General features: G+C 47.6%; 1 protein-coding gene across 1 annotated transcript; it reads right to left on the reverse strand.

The window, feature by feature from the left end:
• Nucleotides 1–6,400: 6,400 nt before the first annotated feature.
• LOC124707330 (GDSL esterase/lipase At5g55050-like) lies at nt 6,401–12,079 on the reverse strand. The gene is made up of 5 exons (XM_047238992.1): nt 11,836–12,079; nt 11,615–11,745; nt 7,114–7,341; nt 6,773–7,022; nt 6,401–6,624 (listed from the first exon to the last, which is right to left on the reverse strand). The coding sequence occupies exons 1-5, from the start codon at nt 12,077–12,079 to the stop codon at nt 6,401–6,403; spliced, it is 1,077 nt and encodes a 358-aa protein (XP_047094948.1).
• Between the last annotated feature and the right edge of the window lie 14,104 nt (nt 12,080–26,183).

Consider the following 26,183-nt stretch of genomic DNA (forward strand, 5'->3'; position numbering starts at 1 on the left):
CAAGGCTAAGCTTTGCTATTCGTAGGGTTTCTTTCTTACCGGTCTCGTGGTGTAGTTGGGAGACCGGTTTATAATATAGTTGGTCGTACTATCAAGAGGGATCTCGAGTGAGTAACTCGATCGTATCGTTCGAAGAGATCTCAAACCTTTGCATCCTTGGCATCATATTTCTTGTTTGTTATTTGTATCTTATCCATATGGTGTTTTAGACTTTGTGCTTGTTCTAGTGAAAATATCTATTTTATTTGAAAACTAATTCCGCATAAAATACTTGTGATGTTTTCGATATTTGAGTTTTTCTTGGTTCTTCGTGTTTAAAGGTAGCACCTCTAAATTCAGAGAAAAATTTCCCCACTTTTTCTTAGTGGGAGAGCTGTTATCATCCTCCTTCCAACAAAATTGGTTTAATCTCAATTGGAGTTCTCAAACTCAAGATATTGCGTTTCTAGTTTTGCCATTATTTATTTTGAAAAAGAAAAAAATGATGGAATTGTTTTTGGGCCAAGTGACACCACAGCTGGCACTTTTGGGCCACAATCGGCCACTGGCTTGTTCGAGCACCCGGTACCAGGCCGGCACCTGACTGGTACTACCGGGCTGGCCCAGGTGGCCTCCTTGGAATGGTCAGTTGGCTGCCGCACACGCATGGGCTATAGTGCCAACACCCAGGACGGTACTAACAGCCCATGTGTGTTTTTAGCACCCAACGGGTAGAAAACTAAGCTACCCCTTTTAAGCCCTTCTCTCTATCTCTCTTGTGATCTCTTCTTCCCCATTTTGCTCTCTGCCTCTATTGACTATTTGAGAGCTTCCTCTCCCTCTATTTTCTCCATGACTTTTGCTCCTATTTGAGGAAAAGAGAGAGGAAATCTAGATCTACAGTCCAACCAATCTAGTTATTGGGGAAATTTGGCGTTCCTCCTCTGCTATTTCTCTCTTATTCTCCCAATAGCTTTTGTAGCTTTGTTGAAATTTGAGACTGAGGGGCTAGCCATTGCATTTGGTGCATCGTTTTGAGTTCTCCTAGGTGATACGCGGAAGTGAAAGTTCGTGAGTATATCTCGTCGTGAGCTTGTTTCCGGAGCTTGTTCCTCTTGGGTCTTCGAACCCTATATGGATTGGTGTTCTTAGTGGTATTGTTGGGGCCTCCAATTAAGTTGTGGAGAATCCTCAAGCGTGAGGCCTTAGTGGCGATTTCTTGGGAGCTTCCAATTAAGTTGTGGACATAGCCCTAAGCTTTTTGCGGGTTTGGTGACCGCCCTGAACGTTCCTTAGTGGATCGAAGACTTCCCTTTTGGAGGTAAGGATGATACGGTGAGGCCTTCTTGACGTTTGGGGATCCTTGTGCCTCCATACCGCTCCAACGGAGAGTATCACTCGCAAGAGTGTGAAATTCGGGATACATCGCCATCCCCGCGTCACCTCGGTTATTCCTACACCTGAGCTCTTACCTTATGCACTTTACTTTGTGATATCCTTCGTGTTTGATGTTATATAACTTGTTATCACACAGTTGTTTGTTTTCCTTAGCATAAGTTGTTGGCGCAGTTAAGCCTAGTTATATAGGTTTTGTGCTTGATAAATTAAACGCTAGTTTTATTCCGCATTTGTTTAAGCCATAATAGTAAAAGTTCTAAACCGCCTATTCACCATCCTTTAGGCGGTATATGTGTCCTTTCACCTTGCATAGTTGTGCGCTCGGATCAGAGTCATTATGTAGTGTTTCCGCTACTAGCTTCTTTAGTTAACCTAGATCTAATATCGGTGTTGCTTATCCGTAGATAGATCTTGGTGGTTCATGTAGGTATTTTTTTCTCACGCATGTAACCCAACATCCGAGCCGAGGAAGCACATTCTGAAGGAAATTTCATTCCACACGATCATACGCTTTGTGAATATCCATCTTAGATGCACACTACCAGATTTCCCTGTTTTCTTAATGGTGTGCATGCACTCGTATGCCACATGAATATTATCTTTGATCATTCTACCAGAGAGAAAAGCACTTTGCACATGGCGATCATTTTGGAGGTTACCAACACGTTGCAAAGACTGGTAGGTCGGTATTGTGAGATGAGCTTTGTGCTCTCCACCTTTAGAATTAAGACTATCACTGTATCATTCTAGCCATAAGGGATAACGTTACTCTTGATGCCTCCAGAACCTCCTAAGTCAAAGCATAAACAATGCTCCATCCATTTATAGAAATAAGGTGTATAGTTTTTTGGGAAAAAATATATAATTTAAGGTTTATCGCTTGTCTGATCAACTTTTTTTAGGACTTGATTACATTTTCTTCTCTTATGCAAACTACTCTATTTTCTCACATCAATTTTCCACCTATAATCCCAACAAAACCTGGTATAATTTTTTCCTCCATGTGCGTTCTTTCATTTTTGTGCCAAAAATTATACACCATATATCGGAACAGAGGGAGTAATATATAGTCCAACATTTTTTAAAGAAAACTACATGCAAACAATCCGTTCCTCGTGCTTTCATATCGATAATAGAAAACAAAACCTTCTTCACATCGTCATGTGTATAAGGTAATTGTAGAGCATGATTCATAGTTTTAGTTATTGACGATACCACCTTTTCTAAAAGAGCAGGATACATATCATGCAATAATTGTGTTCAAAGAATTCATACTAATAACATTGCTATTAGCATGCAAATAAAGTTCCATAGGTTTTTTAATTTTCTCTTCTAACACCTCATATCATAACTCAATATAAATACTATAAATCTCTCTAATTTTGTTGTTGTTTTCCATTAAGGCTAACTAGTGAAAATAAAAATAAGAAACAAAAAGATATAATTGCAAAATCTAAAGGAAATAACTTTGAGCAATCACATACCAGCAACAGTACTAGAAGATAGCTTAGTAGCCAGAGGATGTGAGTACCTTTTACATTACCTCCCCGGCAACAACGCCACAAAAGAGCTTGATGTCTACGCACGCTTCTATTCTTATAGATAATGTTGGGCTTCCAAGTGCAGAGGTTTGTAGAACATCAACAAGTTTCCCTTAAGTGAATCACCCAAGATTTATCGAACTCAGGGAGGTAGAGGTCAAAGATATCCCTCTCAAGCAACCCTGCAATTATGATACAAGAAGTCTCTTGTGTCCCCAACACACCCAATACACTTGTCAGGTGTATATGTGCACTAGTTCGGCGAAGAGATAGTGAAATACAAGTAATATGGATGATTATGAGTGGGAATTGCAATCTGAAATAAAAATGACAGCAAGCAAACATGTAGCAGAACTGGTTATAAACAGTGTTTCAATGCTTGGAAACAAGGCCTAGGGATCTAACTTTCACTAGTGGACACTCTCAACAATGATATCATAATTGACATAAATAACATCTCTTCACTATTCTACTCTGAAATACTCTCCGGTTGGATAACGTACACCAATTCACCGCCTAGGCGTCGTAAACAGACCTTGGATTTAGATATGTAGTGCCCTCAAACCAATTGCTTTAATCAACCTTTAGCCTCTTTTTTATTTTGTTGCCTCCTAGCATTCTCAAAATTATGGAAATATGAAATATTGTTTATCTAGAGGCTGAAGACAATTAATTCAGTTTTTTTGTACCCAGTGGATCTGCTCTTGCTCAAGAAGTTTCTCAATTTTGAAGTAATAAATTTTGAAGTGAAATACTAGCACCCGTGATAACATCTGCAGCAACAAATTCAAATTCTCTTTGTGCAGCCTGAATCCTTTAGCTTGTGCTTTTGAGCACATTGCAACCCCGTTTGTGGAGTTGTGCGTGCGCATGGGAAAGCCTTGCCGCAAAATCTCCATTGTTTGAATCTCGGGCCAGGTCTTTTCCACAATCTCATGAAAGCGTGTCTCTTCTAACCAACGAGACTCAGTCGGTAACACCTCTTTAGAACTGTGCAATAAGCATGTTGTGTGCATCGTTTGTTGCAGAAGCTAGAGCCAATTGCTCTTCCAAACTTGGTAATAAGGGATGGTGATCTGACCTGCTATGCGGAATTTTTTTTCCAAAATAGTGTCTGCAAATTTATCTTTTCAAGCATCATTAGCCAAGTCACGGTCAAATCTTTCTCTAATTTATCCTCCATGCCACATGAATTTATCTCCAATATAACCAATATCTAAAAGGTTGCAATCCACAAGTGTATCTCTAAAGTTTGCATAAAACGGTTGGGCCTTGGATTACCACCTTCCTTTGCAGAAGGATGCAATAAATTCGTTTAGATCAACAATAATCAGCCAGGACATATCACATTCAGCATGAAGATTTCTGAGACTCTGTCAAGTCAGATCTTTATCGTCCCATCTGGGCTCACCGTACATACCGTAAGCCCCTAACTATTCTCTAAGACCCTTACAACCGTGACGTAAACATAGTTATCACACTTTAACCTTGGATCAAAACCTGTCTCCTTTTATCCACAGTAACAATATCCCTGTACTTGCATGGGAGAAAGATAGAGAGGAGGGACCATCACCACCATCTCCTTATGGTAAAGGGATATAAGAAGATAATCTCTCTCGTCTCGTCACGAGGATCAAGGTATCAGCTACGCTCAAACAGAACCAACAATGTACACATGAAGATAAATTTAAGAAATAAAATAACATAGCGTGGAAAGAGTCAACTCAACATATTGCTTATCTATAATATCCATAAAGTTCATCCCCACTATGTGCATTTAATGTTTGCAAGATGCTCTCACATTAAGCCACATCACCTGAAATTACATGAGCCGTTTGATCAAATATAGACGCACTTGATTTTGTACGTTAGCACGTCTATCTGTCTAAGCCCAACTTTCATTAGCATGAGGCGCGCAGCTCATCATTGAGAGGAACCAAACGACATACTGAACTCTTTCTCTCCCACACTATCACCGCACAATCCACTTCCATTTATTTTTCTATGTTAGATGACTCCAAACGTATTCTCTTCAAATTCTAATTAACTGGGAGCTGTAAGGTTGCCGGTGCATTACATATTCTTCATTCCGTGTGAACTTTCATCTCCACTAGCACCTCAGCACAGCGCCTTGCTCTCAAGCGCCTGGTCGCCTTTCATCTCCACCAGGCAATACTATGCATCTCCGCTCAGCGCCTGGTCGCCGGCCGCTGCCAGGTCCCTGCTCGTCGCCGCCAAACTCTTTGTAGCCCAGCGCCTGGTTGCGGTTGCCGCCTGGCTCCCCGCTCGGCGCTGCCGCGCTCTTCGCCGCCTTGGCCGTGGGCTGTCGTCTGGTACTCGCTGGTCGCCGCCGCGTCGTAAGTGGTCCTGCTATGCGACTGTAGGAATGCCAACGGCGCGTGACCAGCCGATGGTCGTGCAACGGGCGCTGGCTAGGCTGTCGTCTGCTTCCTGTTTTTTCTACGAAACTTGCCTGATTCAGATGTAGTAAAAACTGACATCGCATGTCTTTAGAGAACAGGGCAGCCTAGCGGAAGAGCAACCGTATACAGACTGCAAACGTCCGGGACATCACGGACCATCGGAGGACATAGCGGTCATGGCGCCGACGTCAATGGACCATCAGCTACTTCGCCGGAAATGGTCAGTACCAGCGCTAAATGTCACTCAAACGTAATAATGGCTAGCTGCAATCAGATCCCCCTCGACCAAGTCTGCCAAATGCACGGCCTGCCTCTTCTTCACCATAGTTTCCACACGGCTATTTTTATCAATCATGTTCATGATTCATTCAAGGACATCATTCAATATGTATGCGGACCTTATCGTGTTGTTAATTTTTATTGCAGAACCAGGAAGATCTCTGCACGTCTGCACCAACTGTATAGGATGGTGGTGTGCGCGGCAGTTGGTTAACCCCTATCATGCAATGATGACATTGGTAAGAAAATCTCAGTTTTTTTGGTCTATAACGATGCACACTTCTTCATCTTTTTCTGTAAGGTATGTATGACTGAGATACCTACATATACAACACTATACACCGATGCCTTATTATTGATTTTTAGTTGTTTACACATATTGATTGATTTGGAGGGCAAGAGACTTTGAATCATTGCAGGTAAAACTGTGTATACAATCAATTACAGTACCCCGACGGTCAAGTAATTTATCATGGATAATAACTGATCCTGTTAGAATCTCACTATAATCATTGGGTATGATGGTAATGCAAATAAAAATTGGTTCAACATACTCTTCATGCTGCATAGATGAAAATCTTCTATAATGCCCGCTGCAACGCGTGGGGAATCCACTAGTTTTCTAGAAGAGGTCAACTTTATTGATACCCGAACAACAACAAAAACAACAACACTACAACACGCCGAAGACAATATATTTGTAAATCAATCGTCTCGTGTCATTTATCTTTTCTTCGAGAAAATTATCATCTCTTGCTTTAGAAATAAATAAATCATTATTTATATATTGTAGGCTAACTGCTTGAAGCTGATGGGCGTGGTAAGCTGGTCCGGGCCATTGAACACTCCATCGGCCCCTAGCTCTGCAGCCCGCTGGGTGGAGTGGACTGAGTCCCAAAAAAAGTACGTGTCTCGGTTGCCGCACAACGTGGCATTCTTGATGCATGGGCCCTCTGCGCCTAGCCTTCCGCTCCCGCAGCACGCACTGTCCGAGCTCATGAACCCTTCAAAAGAATCATGGTCTGGTCAACCCACATTTTACCCGAAACTCAAAACAGAAATACGTGATCATGTATAAAGTTTAAACATTTGGAGGAATCACCAAATTTCGCTTAAAACCTCAATCCACTTCTAGTATGTGACATATCGTACCGACTGACTGCGGGTTGGAGAAGATGGCCTGTGAGGCGGCAAAGGAGTCGGCAAGGGAGTAGGCGAAACCGGGGAGCTTTGGCGCGAGGGTGGTGAGCGCCGACTTCACGGCGGCGGCCAAACCAGCAGCATAGAGGTTCAGGGCGTCGTTGCACGCCCCTGTCACATTCAGTATACGCACCCGCGGCACGCACCCCACTGGGCCCACGTTGATGATCCCAAACTTCCTCGCCCCCAACCCATACAGATCCTACACATATATTAAGAAGGATTAGAATTGTAAATTTTCTTGATTTGTTTCAAATGAATTAGCAATATTAGAATGTTTGTTAGTTACATACAGTGATGGCAGTAGAGTAGTTGGAGACGAGGGTGGCATAGAGCGCGGCGACTTCAGCTGGGGACTTTGGGTTGGTTTGGAATAGATCGTTGCTGCCAATGCCAAGGAGGAAGAAAGACTTGGCTAGGAGCATGGAGACCTTGCGGGTTCCCCAAGCAGCCTCCATCTCCGCCTTGGTTGACGCAAAGTAGAGCACCTGCTTTGACAGCGGAATGTTGTTCCCCGCATTCTGCAGCAAGGCACATGGGTTAATTACTAGTGTTAGAGATATATTAGGTAGTATTAGATGTCACGGGATTTGTATAAGATTTGTCATTCATCTCCTGCCTTATCTCTAGGAGAGCTTCTTAGAGCATCCCTAGTGGTTCCTCTAAAGGGCCATCCAAAGCCATTTAGATGGTCGTGAGGCAAAAAAAGATTTCCAGTGGTCTCTCTATCCCGTCCTCTAAATTTAGAGGAGCTCCCATATCCTCGCTCCATCCTCCAAATATAGAGGACGAAGCCACGGCCATCTAAACCAAATTGCTGCCCCGCGCTTTCCTTCCCGCGCGCATCTGGAGACCAAAGAAGGCGGGAGCGTCTCCCGCGAGGTCGCCGTCGCCGTCGCGGGGGCTCTGGGCGGCAGTCGAAATCGAAGGCGGCGGCCGAAATCGAGGAAGGGCGGTGGCGCTGGGCGGGGCCGGTAATGGCGCTGGCCGCGGCGCTGGGCGGCGGTCGAAATCGAAGGCGGTGGCCGAAATCGAGGGAGGGCGGTGGCGCTGGGCGGCGGCCGAAATCGGACCCCGACGCTGGGCGTCGGCGCTGGGCGGCGGCGCTGGCCGCGGCGCTGGACCCCGACGCGGACTGGACAATCTTCTCTGCTAGTTTTTGTACTGTGCTCCTAGTTTCTGTAGTACACTGAAATATGATTGAATTGCTGTTACTGAAATATGAATTGCATTGCCTATACTGAAATGTGATTGAATTGCTGTTGTTTGAAATATTACTAAACTATATGAGAGAGAATTTAGATGTCCTAGATATAGAGGAACCACTGAAAAACTGAGATCATCTAAAAAGGAATCTTTATAGATAGTCATCTATATGGAGATATAGAGGATCTCATTTAGAGGAACCACTAGAGATGCTCTTAGCCTCCAAGTCTTGTACCCTATATATACTCGCCCATGAGGCGCAATACATCATCCATCATATTTCGCATATCTCTCTCCCTCTCTATCCTTCTACATGGTATCAGAGCGGCACGCTCCTTGACCTAGCCGCCGCAAGTTTCCGCGCCGCGCCGCCCCCGGGGAGGTCGATCTCCATGATCTACTCCGGGGGCCGCGCAACCCGTATGAGGGTTCGTCCGCCGATCCGTTGATCCGCTGCCCTCGAGTCTTTTTTTTTTCCAATCCGTAGATTGGTTTTCTTTTTGCGTCGCCGGTCGCTCGACCGACGTTTTCTTTTTTGGTTTACCGATCATAGATCGGATTGAGTCGCCCATCGCCGTCGTCCACTTACGCCTCTACTCCGACAACGGCATCGACATGCACCGGCCATCAACCGCATGGCACAGCCGGACGTGCCGCACACGGGGCGCCCCTACGTGCGACGCAGCAGGCTGTTTCGCCTGCACGGTCTCCATCGCCGGTTCGTCTTCGCCGTCATCGCCAAGGACATCACCGACAACGTCGCCAACGACTCCGATCTGCGGCGCGTCGTCCACGCCATGGCACGTGTAGTGCCACCATCGGTCTGATCAACCGACCCCGCACACGTCTACGCCAAGCACGTCCCCGAGCACGCGCCTACCACCGATCGAGCATCGGGTTGCCGCTGCGTCGCCCCTTCGGGCCGCAGCGCCGCCGCCTTTGGTCCACGCTACCGGCCTCCGATGCGCCTTCCGAGGCGTGTACGTCGCTGGTGGTCTCCCGCCGCTGCACCGACTCGCGCCCTGCAGCTACGCCAGCCCCTCGGGCCGTGGCGTCGCCGCACGAGGTCACCTTCGCCGTCCCCCGCGCATCGACGTCCGAGGCCACCACAGCGTCGCCCCTTCGGCGCGGCTCGCCTCCGTCCGCGCATGGTCTTCGTCATGCCGCTGGGTCTTCCTCGCCTACTTCGTGTACCGCCGCCGCGCCCCCACCCCAGGTCGCCGCTGGGCTCGCCAACCACTTCAGGTCGCGCTGGGCTCACCGATCACCGCAATGCCCGTCTAGGCGTCCAGCATGACCACCCCTGGTCACCGCTGGATTAGCCGCCTTCTACGTCTCCAACCGTCTCGACTTCATCGCCCGTGCCATCGCCTCGTCCCCGTCTACACCACCTGCTACTCTACTCTGAGAACCACGGGCAGCGTCGGCATCTCCGTCGATCTGCGACCGCGACGCTTCCGGAGGCCTCCTCTGCTAGTCCCTCTGACACGGCGATAAGTTCATGATGGTCCCTGCCCCTCGCATGCCCGGTACTGGCAACACCGGAAGTGCCTTCGTCCCCGACACGTTCCCGAGTCTGGCAAACTCGCGCCGGACGTCTCGTCTTCATCGGCTTCGACAACGTCTTCTTCGGCATCGCCTCTACGACTGCCTCGACCGCGTCACCGACTTCTTCTATGTGTACTCGGTTCTGGCAAAACCGAAGTATGCCTTCGTCCCCGACGTGCGCCTGGTTCTGGCAAAACTAGGGCAGCACCTCGTCCTCGACGGCTCGGACTGCATCGACAACCTCCACGACTGCCTCGACGCGTCTCCGTCACTCTCCTTGCGCACTACGCGCTTGCGGCTACATCGACACCGGCACCCGCCCACGACATCGACCATGGCAATCCCTCGCGCGGCTCCCTCGACCAAGGTTGCAGCACCCACGCTCTCGGCTACCTCGACATCGGCACAAAGGGCTACCACCTCGCCTGCGCCTCACCAGCTTCTTCTCCAGTCTGACCGTCCGCGACGCTACTCTTGTTCACGTCGCTACCGCTACGATTGCGGGGGGGTGTTAGAGATATATTAGGTAGTATTAGATGTCACGGGATTTGTATAGGATTTGTCATTCATCTCCTGCCTTATCTCTAGGAGAACTTCTTAGCCTCCAAGTCTTGTACCCTATATATACTCGCCTATGAGACGCAATACAGCATCCATCATATTTCGCATATCTCTCTCCCTCTCTATCCTTCTACAACTAGACTGCAATTACAACAACTTCGGCTAACTAGACATTGTCGAGTTAGAACTGTGTCGATTTTTTTTTCTATGGAGCTATGGGCGGACTTAACCTGTTAAGTGCGATCCGGCCAAAGTTCCACTTCTAGTTTATTTTATCACTTCTAGCTAGTTTAAAATTTGTGACTATGAGCGATTTGTGACTTTTGTAATAAGTACTATGTGATTTTGAGACTTCATAAGAATAAATGCCGTGTGCATCATCATGATGCAGAGGCTACGGTGTTTTCCCTTTTCTAAAAAAAGCTAGTTTAAAATTTGGATCAAATATTACACTAGAAATCATAAAATAAACTATTAGGGTTTTGACGAGATTTTCCTTGCATCTCTATTCTCCAGGTGGACTTGGGTTGGATAGCGTCAGAGGTGACTGAGACACAGGCGAGCACATGAGTGTAACCATGTATCACCATAAATTCAGAAGCCGCGCGTAACAGTGACTGTTAACTCCGGACTGACGTAGATCATGTACAGGAGCGATTTTACTTCGACAAGCAGGCTAACATGTAGAGATCTAAGCCAAGGGAACGGAAGTTTAGTCATGCCCAAAAATACAGCAACCGACTTGACGATGAACCTGCAGTGAAAAAATACCGGTGCCTCCATTTCGTTGTGTGTGCACATGTGTTGGCATCGGTACATTGATGCAATATGGCGATCGTGTCGATGCGATTAGCTTACACAGAAAATGGAACTATCTAGAAACGTGTTGTGATTTGGAGGGCTTGGTGTTGGCTTGTGATGATTGCCTGATTAACTATAAACATCTTTAGGGAGCTCGCAATGCTCTTTATACCTTTGTTGATATTGCAGGTGATGAGACGTGATGTGAGTAATATATCTCGATGGGGTTGTGATCCCACGTTCCTCCCTCGGACGATGGTTGCGTGCCAAGTTAAAAACAGAGGCCTCTGTAGTTGTGCTCTCTAGCTAGCAGGTCAACGATCAACAAGAGTACGAACAAATCCACCGACAGCGTAAACGGCCTATTACCTGTTAAGACTTCAAAGTTTTCATTACTAAAATCGTTAAACCGTGTGTACATGTGATTTTTCAAATTTAGACAAATCTAAGACTGTCTTTTATGGACGGGAGAGGGGGTGTAAATTTTGTGCCTACAATGCAACAGAACTAGTGTTCTAAGTGACATCTGCAGTAACAATTTAGAAGCCCTGTCAGAGCATCAGCACCCAAAACATAACTTATTTATGAACCAAAGGAATTAGTTTTAAGAACACTTTGTTTGCTAGAATCTTATAACAGATGGTCCCAAAAACGCAAACTTTAGTCACACTAGCTTACCGTTGAGTCTAGGATCCCAGCTCCAGCCGAAGCGTAGCTTACGCCTCTTGTCAGAGCGCTAGGGATGAGGTAATTGCGCGATTTGAGCACCAGATAGGCCAAAGGGCTTCTCTCGAACCCCAGATTCTTAGCTGCATCCATGAACGCATGCATGATCCTCATATTGAACATATGATCCATCGATACACATATGAACACATGCATATATGAGACCTACGCACCGATGTAGTCCGCGATGTTGTAGCCGTTGCTGAACCTTCCGGTGGGCTTCGCGCCGCTGGGGAAATCGATGCCATAGAAAGGCACGTTGGCCCTGGGTACGTCCTCCCCGGGCAGGTAGTTGTTGTTCCCCACGTCCAGCGTCGAGTCCCCCAGCACGAACACCGCCGGCACCACCGGCTGGGCGACGCCTGCACCGGCGGCGAGCGCCACCACGGCAAGGCCGAGAAGCACAAGACCCTTCATGGCCGCCTTCGCTTGTGCACAGCACCGTACGTGTACACACGTGTGTATGCACGCTATAGCTATTTGATCATATAGTGGTTTTTTTTTTGTGTGCGGGCCTGCGGGGGATCATATACTGGTTGTCGTTCCAGTTGATGGCAAGGGGTTGTACTTATAAGGCCGACTTCTTTCATGGATCGACATGATCAACTGTCTAGTGAACTTAGTCTACAAAGACTCTACATACCAATTCCGGGTCTTCTTGTACTCCGTAGAACATATCATCGGAGAAGCAGCCTGTGGAGAAGTTACAGTTGGCCGGTTTGATCACGCATATGCATATGCATGCGGACGTGTGATGCCTCCCTCGGAAAAGTTCCGGCAGACCGATCGAGGAGACGACTAGCTAGTTGTCTTTAGCATATCTTGCGTCCGCATCGACGAGACGACGACGATCCTTCCGTTGCGTGTCTGCTGTGGATATCAATGTCAAGATGTCAACTCTCTTGTCGAGCTAGCTAGCCAGCCAGAGATGGACGACGACCACGTTCTATCTTTTATCTTGCATAATTAACAGATCGTTACATCATCAGAAGGTGATGGCTCAACTAAACGCGCACGCATACACATGCATACATATATATTTGCATATATCCATTTGAACTAGCAGCCTAGCTAGCTCACTCCAACTATTCAAAATGTTCAAATGATGTGGTCAGTGGCTGCAGTCTCCGCCTTTTCAGGCGTATGTGCTCAAGGTAGGATATGAACGTATGGGCTGGACCAATCGATCAGCTTGGCAACATTAGGTCAATAATAATGTACAAATTTTGACAATTTACTACCTGTCCATATATATACACATATATGTCTGCATCATGTATCCTGCTTTCGGCTGCACCATAACCTCATCAGTAGGGGTGGGCAAAAAACGATTTGGTCGGTTTAACAGTTTTGGGTTAGTTCATGTTTAAAACTATGGAGGCCCCCAAAACCCTAGCCCAACTACTGCCTCCTCGCGGGAATGAGATCAGGTGACATGCCTTAGGCATGTCACGCATGAACAGTGCGGTGACATGCACCCCTTTTCTCACCATCGGATCTAGATTAGATGGCAGGATATCACTGCTACAGGAACCATCTACAGTACATTTGCTACATGACATTTGGTACATGATATTACTACAGTTCATGCACTACAGGACCAGCTACAGTCGCGCGCTACAGTGTTTGATCGTGTGTGTTCATTTTCAATCCTACGGCCTACGGTGCATGTCACCGCACTGTTCATATGTGACATGCCTAAGGCATGTCACCTGATCTCAGTCCCTCCTCGCACCCCCTTTGGCCGCCGCCGCCGCCAACACCGGCGGTGGTGGTGGCGCCCTTCCGTCAAAGACGGCGGGCAGCAGAAGCACGTCCCAGCGACACTTCTGCGAGCGGAAGAGGCAGCGTTTTGGTGCTCGTGCGCGATGGTGGTGGAGGTCGTCGAGCCGGCATGGCGGAGGCGCTAGGCGATACTGCGAGGCCTGGCGAGGCAGCAGGGGTGTGCGTCGGGGCTTGGCGGCGCGCCACACTGGGCGGCAGCGGTCGGCCCGCTCGGGCTCGATCTGGACCGGGCGAGCTCGATCTAGGCCAATCCTGCCGTCGTCTTCTGCTGTGTGACGCCGGACGTGGTGACGCTCCTGCCTTGTGCTAGTTGGGGGTCTTGGCGGAGCTGGCGGAGATTTGAGGCGGCATGGCTGGACGGTGCGGCTTGCCGGCGGCGACGGGGTCCATCTCCGTGTCGTGGCTCGAGGTTGTCCGGGGGCTGCGCTGCTCGCTCGCCAGATCGGGGCTGTGGTTGGAAGGCCGGCAACGAGCTGGAGCTGCTGGGGTGAAGCTCAAGGCGGTCGCCGGCCCTCAGGTGCTAAGCGCTAGCCCCTCTTGGTAGCGTCCCCGGCTCTGGTTCCGGTTACTTTGGTGGTTTGTGGGGCTGATTGAAGGGCCGCAGAAATCCTAATGATGTCGCAGGATGATGGCGACGCTCGCGGGTATCGTCACCTTCTTGAAGGCGTCGTCCATGCCTCTCGCTCATGCCTCCTCCTGATCAATGGGGGAAACCCTATATCCAGTCTGTTGGTTTAGGCATTGGCGGCGCTACGGTGTCGTAACCTCGTTGGAGGTGTTGTTCGGATTGCTTTGGAACCCCATGTTGTTAATTGGAGCCTATGTTAGTCGCTACTCGGAGTGGGGGTATCTAGGGCGCTGCTGCAAACAGCTCTTTGGCATGTCCTTCCTATGACCCGGTAATGTCCTGCAGTCCACTTGCCAACCTCTAGGCACTTTGTGTGGGCTGTACGTCGACGTGTGCCTTGCTAAGTAAGGATCTTCTTTGAGGTGTTCTTCTCCAGTTGTGACGCGGCCTCGGTGCTATGTGTCCCAACCCACGCCTTCTTGGGCGGTGGTTGGCTAGGCGTGTGTGCTTGTCGCATGTGTTAGGTGTGGTAGGCTGAAAGGCTTCATGTGTAAGGGTTTTGGGTCCGGTTTACCTTATAAACTGGATCGGGTTTTTCTCTTTTACACTTAGTACAATACGCGCAGTTCTCCTGTGCGGGTTCTCGAAAAAAATGTTTAAAACTAGATTCGAATTCTTGATTGAGTTTGTGAAGGGAAATGAACTAAATTCCTTTCAGGCGTTTTCAACGATTAGGACGGTGTCAGCTTTTCCAGACATACTCGTCGGACTATTCAATTTACTATCATTCGAGGCCTCATGCCATCACGCATATGAGGTAGAGTAGTTGTTTGGGCCCTGGTAATGAATTTGTGTTGGAAATGGGTCCTTGGACAAGTCAGGAGGCATCCTTTGTGGTATTAGAGAAGAGACTTTGGAAGTCACCACTTATAATTGTGGCAAATCATATAATTCACTTCAACTTGTGGGATAAAAGGGGTGAAATGGCAAGGTGGGATTTCTTTTAAGCCTTGAAACCCCTTTATCCATTTGAAATTATAGTTTTTTTCACTGTGACTACGGCGGAGCCGAGAGAAGGGAAGAGGAGCTCAAGGAAGATCGTACGAGTTACACCAAGAAAGAAGAGAAAGGCGGGAGTCAACATGGCGGCACATATTGGCCCATGGTCTAATGTCTTCAATAGATTTTTGCACAACGAGAGAAGAGGATTCAAAATTATAGTTATATCATTGCGGAGAAGAGGTACAAGAAAATCTGGAGGATTATCAAACCAAGTTTGTTCAGCTGGTCCTCTCGCTACCCTTGCCAATTCATGTGGGCAAGGTGGGCTTTGTTAACTGATTTTTGGTTCTGATATCTTGAAGAACGTCTCGCTCCCTTATGCAGTCGTACTGATGTATTCGTTTTGTTGATGGTGGCAATTTTAATATCCTAAGACAACATGGGGAGAAAAACAAGAGAGCTGACTTAGCTTCCTTAACTCGTTCATCAGATCTTTTAAATTCTATTATTCATACTAATGGACCGAGAAAGACTCATTTGAATTCTGAAGCTTATACTTTTCTAATCATCAATTCAAAAATTAGATAGTCCTTATAAGGTATCTCCAACGCGACGATCCATTTGCACACCCCGTGTCCGCTTGTATCTGCATGAGAGGGCAACGTCTGCGGCGACCCAAACAGACCGGTGCCTGTTTTGGTGTCGGTATGGACCCATTTCAGTATTTGAGCTGGACTTATGGTGGATAGCTCAAGAGTTCGAGTCGGCCCTCAGCGTGTCCGCCCGGCCAGCACCGGCCAGTGAACCAGTCCTTTTTATAATGGGGCCGCGTCGCTTTCCATTCCTATTGTGCCACCCTATCCGCTCCTTGCCGTCCTTCCTCTCTAGCATTGGCCCCGCAACTGTCATGGCGGAAATAACGAAGAAATGGTGTAGCAGACGCACGAAGAACGACACAAGTCAGGATCCTCGTCAGGGACATGACGTTGTGGCTCCCCCTCCGTACATGGAGGCGCATGTGGCAGCTCCACCGACACCAACGACTGCGGACGACCCCTGGTCACCTTGGCCGTTGTGGAAAAAGGGTACAACGGGCCGTCTTAGAATCCAGCGATGAGTACAGATGGCACCTGCATCGACACTGGCACCTAGCACCGAGGAACACACCCTAATTTCTAGGGTTTATTAATATTTAAGTTTAATATTTACTATTTTATTTAGTTTTGTATAATTATGTAACAGTTTCAGCCGCTTTGGATAATTATTTTAAGTCTGAAAATGTTGAAAAATGAAAATCTAAAATGTGCAGACGAAATGCGTAGGAGCGTGCAGACATGGTGACAAGGTATCGACTTGTCAATGCCTACAGATTGTAGACTAGGGTTTTCAGGGAAGTAAAGGGCAAGTAGATCTCGAAGGTTCAGCCGGAAAAGTACTCGACTGCTAAGAAACTAGGGTTGTGTTGACAATGAAATCGATCCTCTCTTTGTCCCTCGACTTCCCCTTATATAGGAGGCGGAGCCGAGGGTATCGTAATGCACAAGTTACAAAGTCCGGGATACTCTTTGAGTTCGTCCCGTAATAGTTACAAGTCAGTATTCCTAATACAACTCTATCTTTCCAAACTATCTCTTGACTGGGCTTCCGGGCTTCATAAACTTCGGGTCGTGGGCCTTCAGTAAATCCTGGGTACCATCTTGGGCAGGCCCATTGGGGATGCCTATGTCAGTAGCCCCCGAGATTTTGCTTGAATCGAAGAATCAAGAAAAATCTCCATCTTTACAATTACCATATGATTTCTTCGTCAATAAATAACATTCATAAAGTAATTGTATATTGTACATGGATAACGGTAATTGGGGCTGGTTCATCTGACGGATCAGGTACCAGTTAACTGCTCTTGTGGCAATCCACAAAAACCTACTTCAAGATCACGTCCCTGGACATGATCTCGGGATACTGGCGTAATTCGACATGTGCCGCTTAAGGTCTTACCAGATGTCGAATTCCAGTCATGTTTTATCGGGTACCTAACGCGTCCGTTAGGATTTTTCTTCGTATCTGTTGATACGGAAAAAGTAGCAGAGCGCAGTCAGAGGCGGTGCCATGCCGCGCAGGACGGATCCTGGGGACTTACCTTCGCAAAGTATTGCGGCATTCAGAGATTAATTCGCTACTGAGGCGCTCTGAGAATATATTGTCGAGTGCATTTTTTGGCTGTTGGAATAGCACATTTATTCGAGTCAACGGATGACTTGTATATTTTTATTTTATCTTCCCGATGGGAGTATATGGAGAGTTATTTTATAACTCGAAATATGCTTACCACGACTTCTTGAATTTCATCGGGTACGCGAACAGCGTTCCCGATGGGAGTAGCCCCCGAGGCTACAACCAAGTGCTTGTACTTGGTTGTAGGCTCACCTTTTTAGCACCTTTGTCGCTATATTGCCATCTCTTCCAATTCTTCCATCTTTAACGGGTGCGCGACCAGCGCTCCCGATGGGAGTAGCCCCCGAGGCTACAGTCGAGTATTTATACTTGGTTGTAGGCTCAACTTGCTCTATTGTGGAACAACTCTATATTTTATCATCCGCGTTACCCTCTTATCAAAAGTATAAACAATACTTCTGATAAGAGTAGCCCCCGAGCATATGAACAAAAACTTGTCTTTGATCAAAGGCTCCCGAAATTATCACTAATACTCCTCTGTCGCCAATCCTCAAAGCACCGCAGTCGAAGTTTTTCCTTAAAGTGACATCACCGCTGACGATGGCCACGACCACTGTATCGGGAAGACGCGAGTTCTGTCCTGTCACTGACCTGTGGGCCCAAAACTCTGTGGTAATTGACACGTTACGCAAGTGGGGGACACACGTCCTCCGCTTTTTCTGGCACGCGTGATATGACGCCTGTTTAGTTACCTCCAGGTAAAAATACTGTTTTACCCCTGGAAACACGTGTAGGGCATCAAATCCATTCTCCCATCATCCAACGGCGCGACGCTTCGCTGGCTTGCTATAAATAACCGTCGTCTTCCTCAGAGAATCCCCTTCCCTGCGCCGCACTCCTATCCTCTCTCTGTCCAAAAGCTTCCATTGCAACCAAACAAAGTCTTGCGCTCGTCTGCATCCCCAATCTTTCGAGTGCCAGCGTTGATGCCACCACGGTCGAGGCTCACAAGGCACACCACCACAGAAGCAAGCATGGCGACACAAGATCTGGAGTTTTCTGAGTGGGAGAGATCTAAGATCTCAAATCAAGATACGAACCTGATGAAGAAGCTTGGCTTGATGAAGAAGGAGGCGGCGTTGATCTTCCCCAGCGAAGAAAGCTTTCCGACGCCCCCCATCCAATATCGGGTTAGCTTCGTTGACCACCTCATCCGCGGTCTCTCCGCTCCTATCCATGAATTTGTTCGTGGATTACTCTTTGTGTATGGGTTGCAGCTGCACCAGCTGACTCCCAATTCTATCCTCCATATTTCTATCTTTATCACCCTCTGTGAGTGCTTTCTCGGGACCCAACCGAATTGGGCCCTGTGGAAGCACATTTTCTGCATTCGCCGCAACGGCTCCCACAACATTACCTACAATATAGGTGGTGTTGTTATCTGCGTCCGCCCTGATGTCGAGTATTTTGACGTCAAATTCCCCGACTCCGTCCAAGGGTGGCGCAAAAAGTGGCTATACATCCGCGAGGAATGCTCTGACTAGCAGGAATACAACATCACACCCTTTGATGGTAGCGCAAAAATCCTTCGGCGCCGATCCTGGGATGCAGAAGCCACCGAAGAAGAGAAAACGACGACAGATGCACTGATGAAGCGCATCCACGAGCTGCAGAATACCCGAGGCAAAGAATTGTAGGGTATTCAAATTACCGCCTATTTCCTTAGGATTAGGGTGCAGCCTCTACATGCTCGCAAAAATCCTATGTGGTTGTATGCTGGCGAGAAAGATGTCGACCGCCTATCCAAAGATCTCTCTGTGAAGGATTTGGAGAAGCTTGTTCGACGTGTTTCGTCGTTAAGCAAAAAGGATTCAATTTCAACCTCCTGCCGCGTGGTACCCTACAGCGGTGCCCACGCTCTCCCCAAAGTAAGCAACCTGTCTCTCGAGTTTTTTTGATTCCTTTCTCGATTAACCTGCTTTCTCGACTTTGATTCAAATTTCGACTGCTATCTTATTATTTTGCTGTTGACTTCCGTCCTCAACTGTCCCTTGTTATTGTTTTTCCTTTTGCAGAAACACCAAGTCACCTCTTCTTTGCCTCCCTTACCTGAAGGTGGGTAGGTCGATGATCGAGCCATCGTTGCTGACGATGCACAGGGTACTTCTCGCCCTGAGAGTGAAATCGCGGGATCTCACAAATCCACGGGTTCCTCTGAAAGAGAGACTGAATCTGAGGCTTCTGAGTCAGCGCATTCTCTCCCTTCCGCTGTTTCCCCCCGGAGCAAGAGGAAGAGGGGTGATGTCGAAGACTCCGGTACCTCCAAAGCCGGCGGATCACCTGCCGAGGAAACTTCTCCCGAAGAGGAGGATGCCTTCAACCCTTACAATGATGCCCTCGTTAGCTCGTAGGTTACTCTGCCGTCTTTTTCTTTTTATATATTGTTTTTTTGAGTATTCTCATACTATCTTTTGTGCACAGTGGCGACGAAGAAGAAGAACCCACTGCTAATGTGACGGCTCCTACGAGCACGTCACAAACTTTAGTTCTTTCGGAAACTCGCCATGCAACGAAGGAAACCTCGCCCCCTCAGCAAGACTTAGAAAAGTCGACTCCTGTCACCAGCCCCCGTGCCCCCTCGCTGAAGAGAGTGAGATTTGAGCTTGGCGGGAACAAAGCCTCTTGGCCGGGAGTTCGGCGACTCCTTCTTTGGACGATGTAAGAACCTTTACCACTATTTTGTCTTCTGTCAAGTTTTTCCCTTTTGACCTTCTCAGTCACTTTCTTTTTTTCAGCCTCTGATGAAAGAATTCATTCGTCTTGGTATCAATTTATTGGGTACCGTGACACTGTTGACAGTTTGAAAGGTACTCCTTTCTATCATCCCTTTTTATCGAGTAAACTTTCCTTTGCTATTTTTATCTTGACACTGGCGTCCTTTCTTTTGTTAGAGGCTCTCTCCAAAGCTAACAAGCGTGCTGATGATCTCGGGTTTCTGGTGTCAGCAAGTTCTCTGGGTACTCCTGGCATGTCTGCTGGACACCATGCGAAGATTTCCCAGCGCTCACGGAGGAACTCGACGAGCGCGCTTTCCTATGCGATGTCCATATTTGTTGCGATAGCTGTCGTCTTCTTGGAATCTATCGGGTGGATCTGCACTTTCTTTGAGTTTTCGGTCGTGTCAAAGGTTGGCTCCTTTAGCGGCCTCCCTCCATCAGGCAACACGTCATAATCAGTTGTTAGCCTGGATGCCATGTACTCTGCTTGCATCCCGAAGGTTTCTGACAGTCGATGAAAATCTTTGTCGCACTTATCCTCTAGCGCGAAACTGCCTTTTACGTACTGTGATTGGGCCTTTGGGTCCAGGGAGTCTCCACAACAGGTATGTGTAGTGTGGTACCGCCATAAACCTGGCATACGCGGGTCGTCCCAGTAGAGCATGGTACTGTGATGCAAAATCCTCGACTTCGAACTCCAGCCTTTCTATCCTGTAACTCTCTCGGGTTCCAAACTGAACGTCGAGATTGATCTTTCCCAGTGGTAACTTGGCTTGTCTGGTGGGATACCATGGAAACGCGTGTCGGTTGATTTTAAGTTCGCCAAGGATATATTCGTCTTCCTCAATGTATTTGCATACATGAGGTTTGAACGGTTGCCTCCATCTATCAAATACTCGTGAAACGTCGAATCCTGCGATCACCGCTGGTAAGATCAAAGCTGATTGCCCTGGTCGAGGGACTTGCTGCGGATGGTCCGCTATAGTGAAGCCAATGTCCTGTCCCGACCAATTCAGGTACTCGATTGTTGGTGGAGGCATCTTTTCTGCCATGAAGACTTGTCACGAAATTACTTTTTGAGCTCTGTTGGATGGCCTGGCCTTCTGAATCATCGAGACCGCACCATTGGTGTCAATATAAGGAGGCGGGTGTGGAGCTGCCGCCAATTGCAACTGGTGTGGATTTTCGTCCGTGATTGCGGGAGGAGGTGGAAGGTGGATCTTACTCCTTGGCCCCTGAGGGTTTCTATTTGCTGCCTGTGCGTTGGCATGCCCCGCGTACCTGTTTAGCGCCTGGAAAGTTCGGCAATCCTTCTGTAAATGCCCCGACTGCCTCTTCCCGTTGTTGTCGAGATAGAAGTGCGTCTGGCATGGTCCATTCATCATATCTTCGGGAGATATGTACGGCCTCACGAACCTTGGTCCATTATTTTGCCTGTTGGGACGTGGACTATCCCTGTAGTCGTTACGCTGTTCACCACTCTTTTGATAATCATCTCGATTATTATTTCTGCTATTTCCTCGGAAGCCAGCCGATATTTGGCCGGGACCATCATAGTCGGAGGATTGGCGAGAAAATCGTCATCTATTTTGAATATTTCGATTACGATCGTCCTCAGGCGACCTATGCCGCTTGTTGTGAACAGCATCTTCTCCATCTGCCCAGCGATTCGCTATTTCCATCAGTGCCGCTATTGTTTTTGGATTAGTCCTTCCCAAATCCTCGACTAGGTCCTTCCTTCGAATCCCGGCGACAAACGCATCTATCGCTCTTTCATCAGATATGGTTTCGGCCAAGTTTTTGATAATGTTCCACCTCTGAATGTACATCCTCATCGACTCATCATACTTTTGTCTACAGGCTCATAGCTGCTCTATTGACGCAGGTTTCTTGAATGTAGATAAGAAGTTTTTCACAAACATGTCCTCGAAAGTTTCCCAACTGTCGATGGATCCAGGTGGTAACTTTTTTATCCATGATCGCGCCGCTCCACTTAGGTGCACTTGAATGCTCTGCATGACAGTTTCTTTGGTTCCTCCCATCAATTTCACTGTTTCCAGATAATCGACTAGCCAATCCTCTGGTTGTTGCAGGCCATCGAACTTCTTGTAATTATCGGGTAACTTGAAACCAGATGGAACTCGCGTTTTGCGAACTCTTCGAGTGAAACAGGGGAGCCCGCACATCTCCTCCTTGTCGACTTCTGGTGACTGCCGACGTTCTCACCTTTCTTGCCGCGCCCTATCAACTCGCGCCTGTGTCAATGTATCTCTTGCCGCGCTTGTTATTGGCGGGTCATGTACTACCACTGTGGGTCGTAGACTATTTCGCCTTGGAGCACCTTCGGGAGGTGTACCTGTGTTTGCGAATGCTGTTCCAATGACTCCAACTCCTGCTATAGCCATGTTGTACAATGCTTCCCTCGGATCTCCGGGGGGGTGGTCTATTTGCCAGTATGAAGGCCTGAGTCGCCATATATCCAGCTTTCAGTGTTTTGGGAATAATATTTCCCTTTGTATCTATTGACATAAAGGACATATCGAGATTTTGGATCAGATTGTCCCTCTCGCCCTCAGGCACGTTCTGCAGCCTAGACCTTGATACGTCTCAAACGTATCTATAATTTCTTATGTTCCATGCTTGTTTTATGACAATACCTACATGTTTTGTTCACACTTTATATCGTTTTTATGCATTTTCCGGAACTAACCTATTAACGAGATGCCGAAGTGCCAGTTCCTGTTTTCTGCTGTTTTTGGTTTCAGAAATCCTACAAAGGAAATATTCTCGGAATCGGACGAAATCAATGCCCAACATCTTATTTTTCCCGGGACCTTCCAGAAAGCAAAAGGGGGACCAGAGGGGAGCCAGGGGGGCCCCACCCCACAGGGCGGCGCGGCCCAAGGGGGGGCGCCCCCCTATTGTGGGGAGGCCCCGTGGCCCCTCCGACTCTGCCTCTTCGCCTATAAGATGCCCCCTGACCTAAATCCTCGACACCGATTGACGAAACACCCGAAAACCTTCCAGAGCCGCCGCCATCGCGAAACTCCAATTCGGGGGACAGAAGTCTCTGTTCCGGCACCCTGCCGGGACGGGGAATTGCCCCCGGAAGCCATCTCCACCGCCATCTTCACCGCCATCGCTGTCTCCATGATGAGGAGGGAGTAGTTCTCCCCTGGGGCTGAGGGCTCTACCGTAGCTATGTGGTTCATCTCTCTCTTTGTGATCTAGTTGTGTTACTCTGGTGATGTTATTAAAGTAGTCTATTCCTCCTCCATGATGTAATGTTGACAGTGTGTGCATCATGAAGTACTTGGTGTAGGTTATGATTGTGATCTCTTGTAGATTATGAAGTTAACTATTACTATGATGGTATTGATGTGATCTATTCCCCCTTTCATAGCTGATGTTGACAGTGTGCATGCTATGTTAGTACTCGGTGTAATTGCGTTGGTCTATCATGCACTCTAAGGTTATTTAAATATGAACATCGAATGTTGTGGAGCTTGTTAACTCCGGCATTGAGGTGCTCTTGTAGCCCTACACAACTAATGGTGTTTGTCATCCAACAAGAGAGTGTAGAGTGGTTTTATTATGTGATCAATGTTGAGAGTGTCCACTAGTGAAAGTATGATCCCTAGGTCTTGTTTCCAAACATCGAATCTCCGTTTATTTACTGTTCTATTGCATGTTTACTCGCTGCCATATTTTATTCAGATTGCTATTACCACTCATATACATCCATACTACTTGTATTTCACTATCTCTTCGCCGAACTACTGCACCTATACATCTGACAAGTGTATTAGGTGTGTTGGGGACACAAGAGACTTCTTGTATCGTGATTGCAGGGTTGCTTGAGAGGGATATCTTTGACCTCTTCCTCCCTGAGTTCGATAAACCTTGGGTGATCCACTTAAGGGAAACTTGCTGCTGTTCTACAAACCTCTGCTCTTGGAGGCCCAACACTGTCTACAGGAATAGAAGCGTGCGTAGACATCAGACCTTGCTCTATTACGGGCTGCCCTATGATTAGATTCCGAAGTTCCTGAATGTCGGCTAAGCTCTGCTCTTCTTCGGCTTGACGCAGAAGCCGCGGCTCTCCTCCTATTAAGCTCAGTTGTTTGCTTTTCGAGTTCTCGTCCAGCACGGGCGAGTTTATATTGGTATGCTTGCAATTCTTCGGCCGTGGCAGTTGTAGTCATCGGCTCTGTACCGTTCATGGCTCTTGCAGCTTTGTCCCAAGCCGCTTGCGGAAGTTGCACCATCTGTCGCTCCGCAGGCCCGACGTACTTAGTGCCCAAACCTCGCGTAAGATCAGTGGGATCGACGTATGGATTTCCCACATCATCGAAAGCCTCTGATGTCTCCTGCTGCGGGCGACTTGGTTCTCCAATTGCATAAACTTGATGATATTTTGAAGCTTGACTTTCGTCGGGGTTGGTGACACCATCGTATAGATTGGTGAAGACCTCCCGAACAGAAGTAGATTTGTCGATGAAGTCGAAGCTGTCGATGCTGTCTGAGTCGCTGCTTATATTGGAGTCCGCAGACGACCCGATGAACATGCTGCCGAAGACCTTGACGAGCGTTCCGCTTGTCGCAGACTTGGCGAAGCGTGGCGACGAGATTTCCTCGGCGCCAATCTCGAACGACGACGATGATTCCGAAGTATCGGAGTTGACCGCCGACGATCCCGACGAAATCGGAACCTCGAGACGATGCGATCCTTCTTTTCCGACGTGGAAGTGGAACCTCCCGAACGTCATCTCCATGGGCTCCTCCAGATACGCATATGCATCAACACGGGAGGGCGGGTGAGGAACAAAATCGACTAGATCAGTTTCGATCTGTTTACCTCTGTCCATCGTGTTGCTTGCCACCGAAGATGTCGACGATGTTGAGCGTGCCATCGAGATCAGCTCCTTGTCGCCTTCAATCCCCACAGACGGCGCCAATTGACAAGGTATCGACTTGTCAATGCCTACAGATTGTAGACTAGGGTTTTTAGGGAAGTAAAGGGCAAGTAGATCTCGAAGGTTCGGCCGGAAAAGTACTCGACTGCTAAGAAACTAGGGTTGTGTTGACAATGAAATCGATCCTCTCTTTGTCCCTCGACTCCCCCTTATATAGGAGGCGGAGCTGAGGGTATCGTGATGCACAAGTTACAAAGTTCGGGATACTCTTTGAGTTCGTCCCGTAATAGTTACAAGTCAGTATTCCTAATACAACTCTATATTTCCAAACTATCTCTTGACTGGGCTTCCGGGCTTCATAAACTTCGGGTCGTGGGCCTTCAGTAAATCCCGGGTACCATCTTCGGCAGGCCCATTGGGAATGCCTATGTCACATGGGTTAGTCATTGTCCGGCGCACCCATTTACAGCACAAATTGAAACGGGCACATTTCCTATCCATTTTAGGTCGACGCGTTGCAGTTAGCCTTATGTTTGATTCTTGGGAATTGATTTTTCCTCCGGTGACCGTAAAGAATATTGTGACAGAACTCTTCTTATCACAACCACCTTTTCCCCATGATTTTTTAATTTCCGATTTTGCAACCTCAACCATACAATTACTTGCATAAATCAATAGCTGAATATTCATATACACCTGAGCAAGTCGGTGGCCATCTCATACTTGTTTTTCTTTTACGAAACATAACTTGCATTACTCAAATCAGGGGTTACAATCTTGGTAGCAAATATTTGCTAAACCATCTGGGCCAGAGCATTGCCAAACAGCCGTACTAGCATGAGTTCTAGCGTAATTGGCCATAAAATGACTACTGCTATTCTGACTATGATTAACATGAGTAATACAAGTCTGACGGACTCTCAGCAGAGACTTAATCTCTTCTACCATTGGTGCATGGACAGATCGATCAACACCTTCAGATTTCAGCATCTTCACCGACTCAAGACAATCAGTTTCCACTAGGATTGGCAAGTTACAGCAATGTATGGCTAGGGATAAACCCTCCATGATCGCATGTAGTTCAGCACCCAAAGGATCCCTACATGATTGTAGCTTCCGACATGCTGAGAGAATGATGTTACCATCATGATCACGAACAACCATGCCAGCTCCTGCATCCCCCTTATTGTCAAAGGACCCATCCGTATTAACCTTACACCATCCAGCCCGCGGCGGCGCCCAGAGCATAGGTAGCTTGTCAGTCGGATCCTTGTGTTCATGGAAACGTTGTTCTTCTTGAT

Source organism: Lolium rigidum, chromosome 1 (genome assembly GCF_022539505.1).
Source record: "Lolium rigidum isolate FL_2022 chromosome 1, APGP_CSIRO_Lrig_0.1, whole genome shotgun sequence".
NCBI lineage: Eukaryota > Viridiplantae > Streptophyta > Magnoliopsida > Poales > Poaceae > Lolium > Lolium rigidum.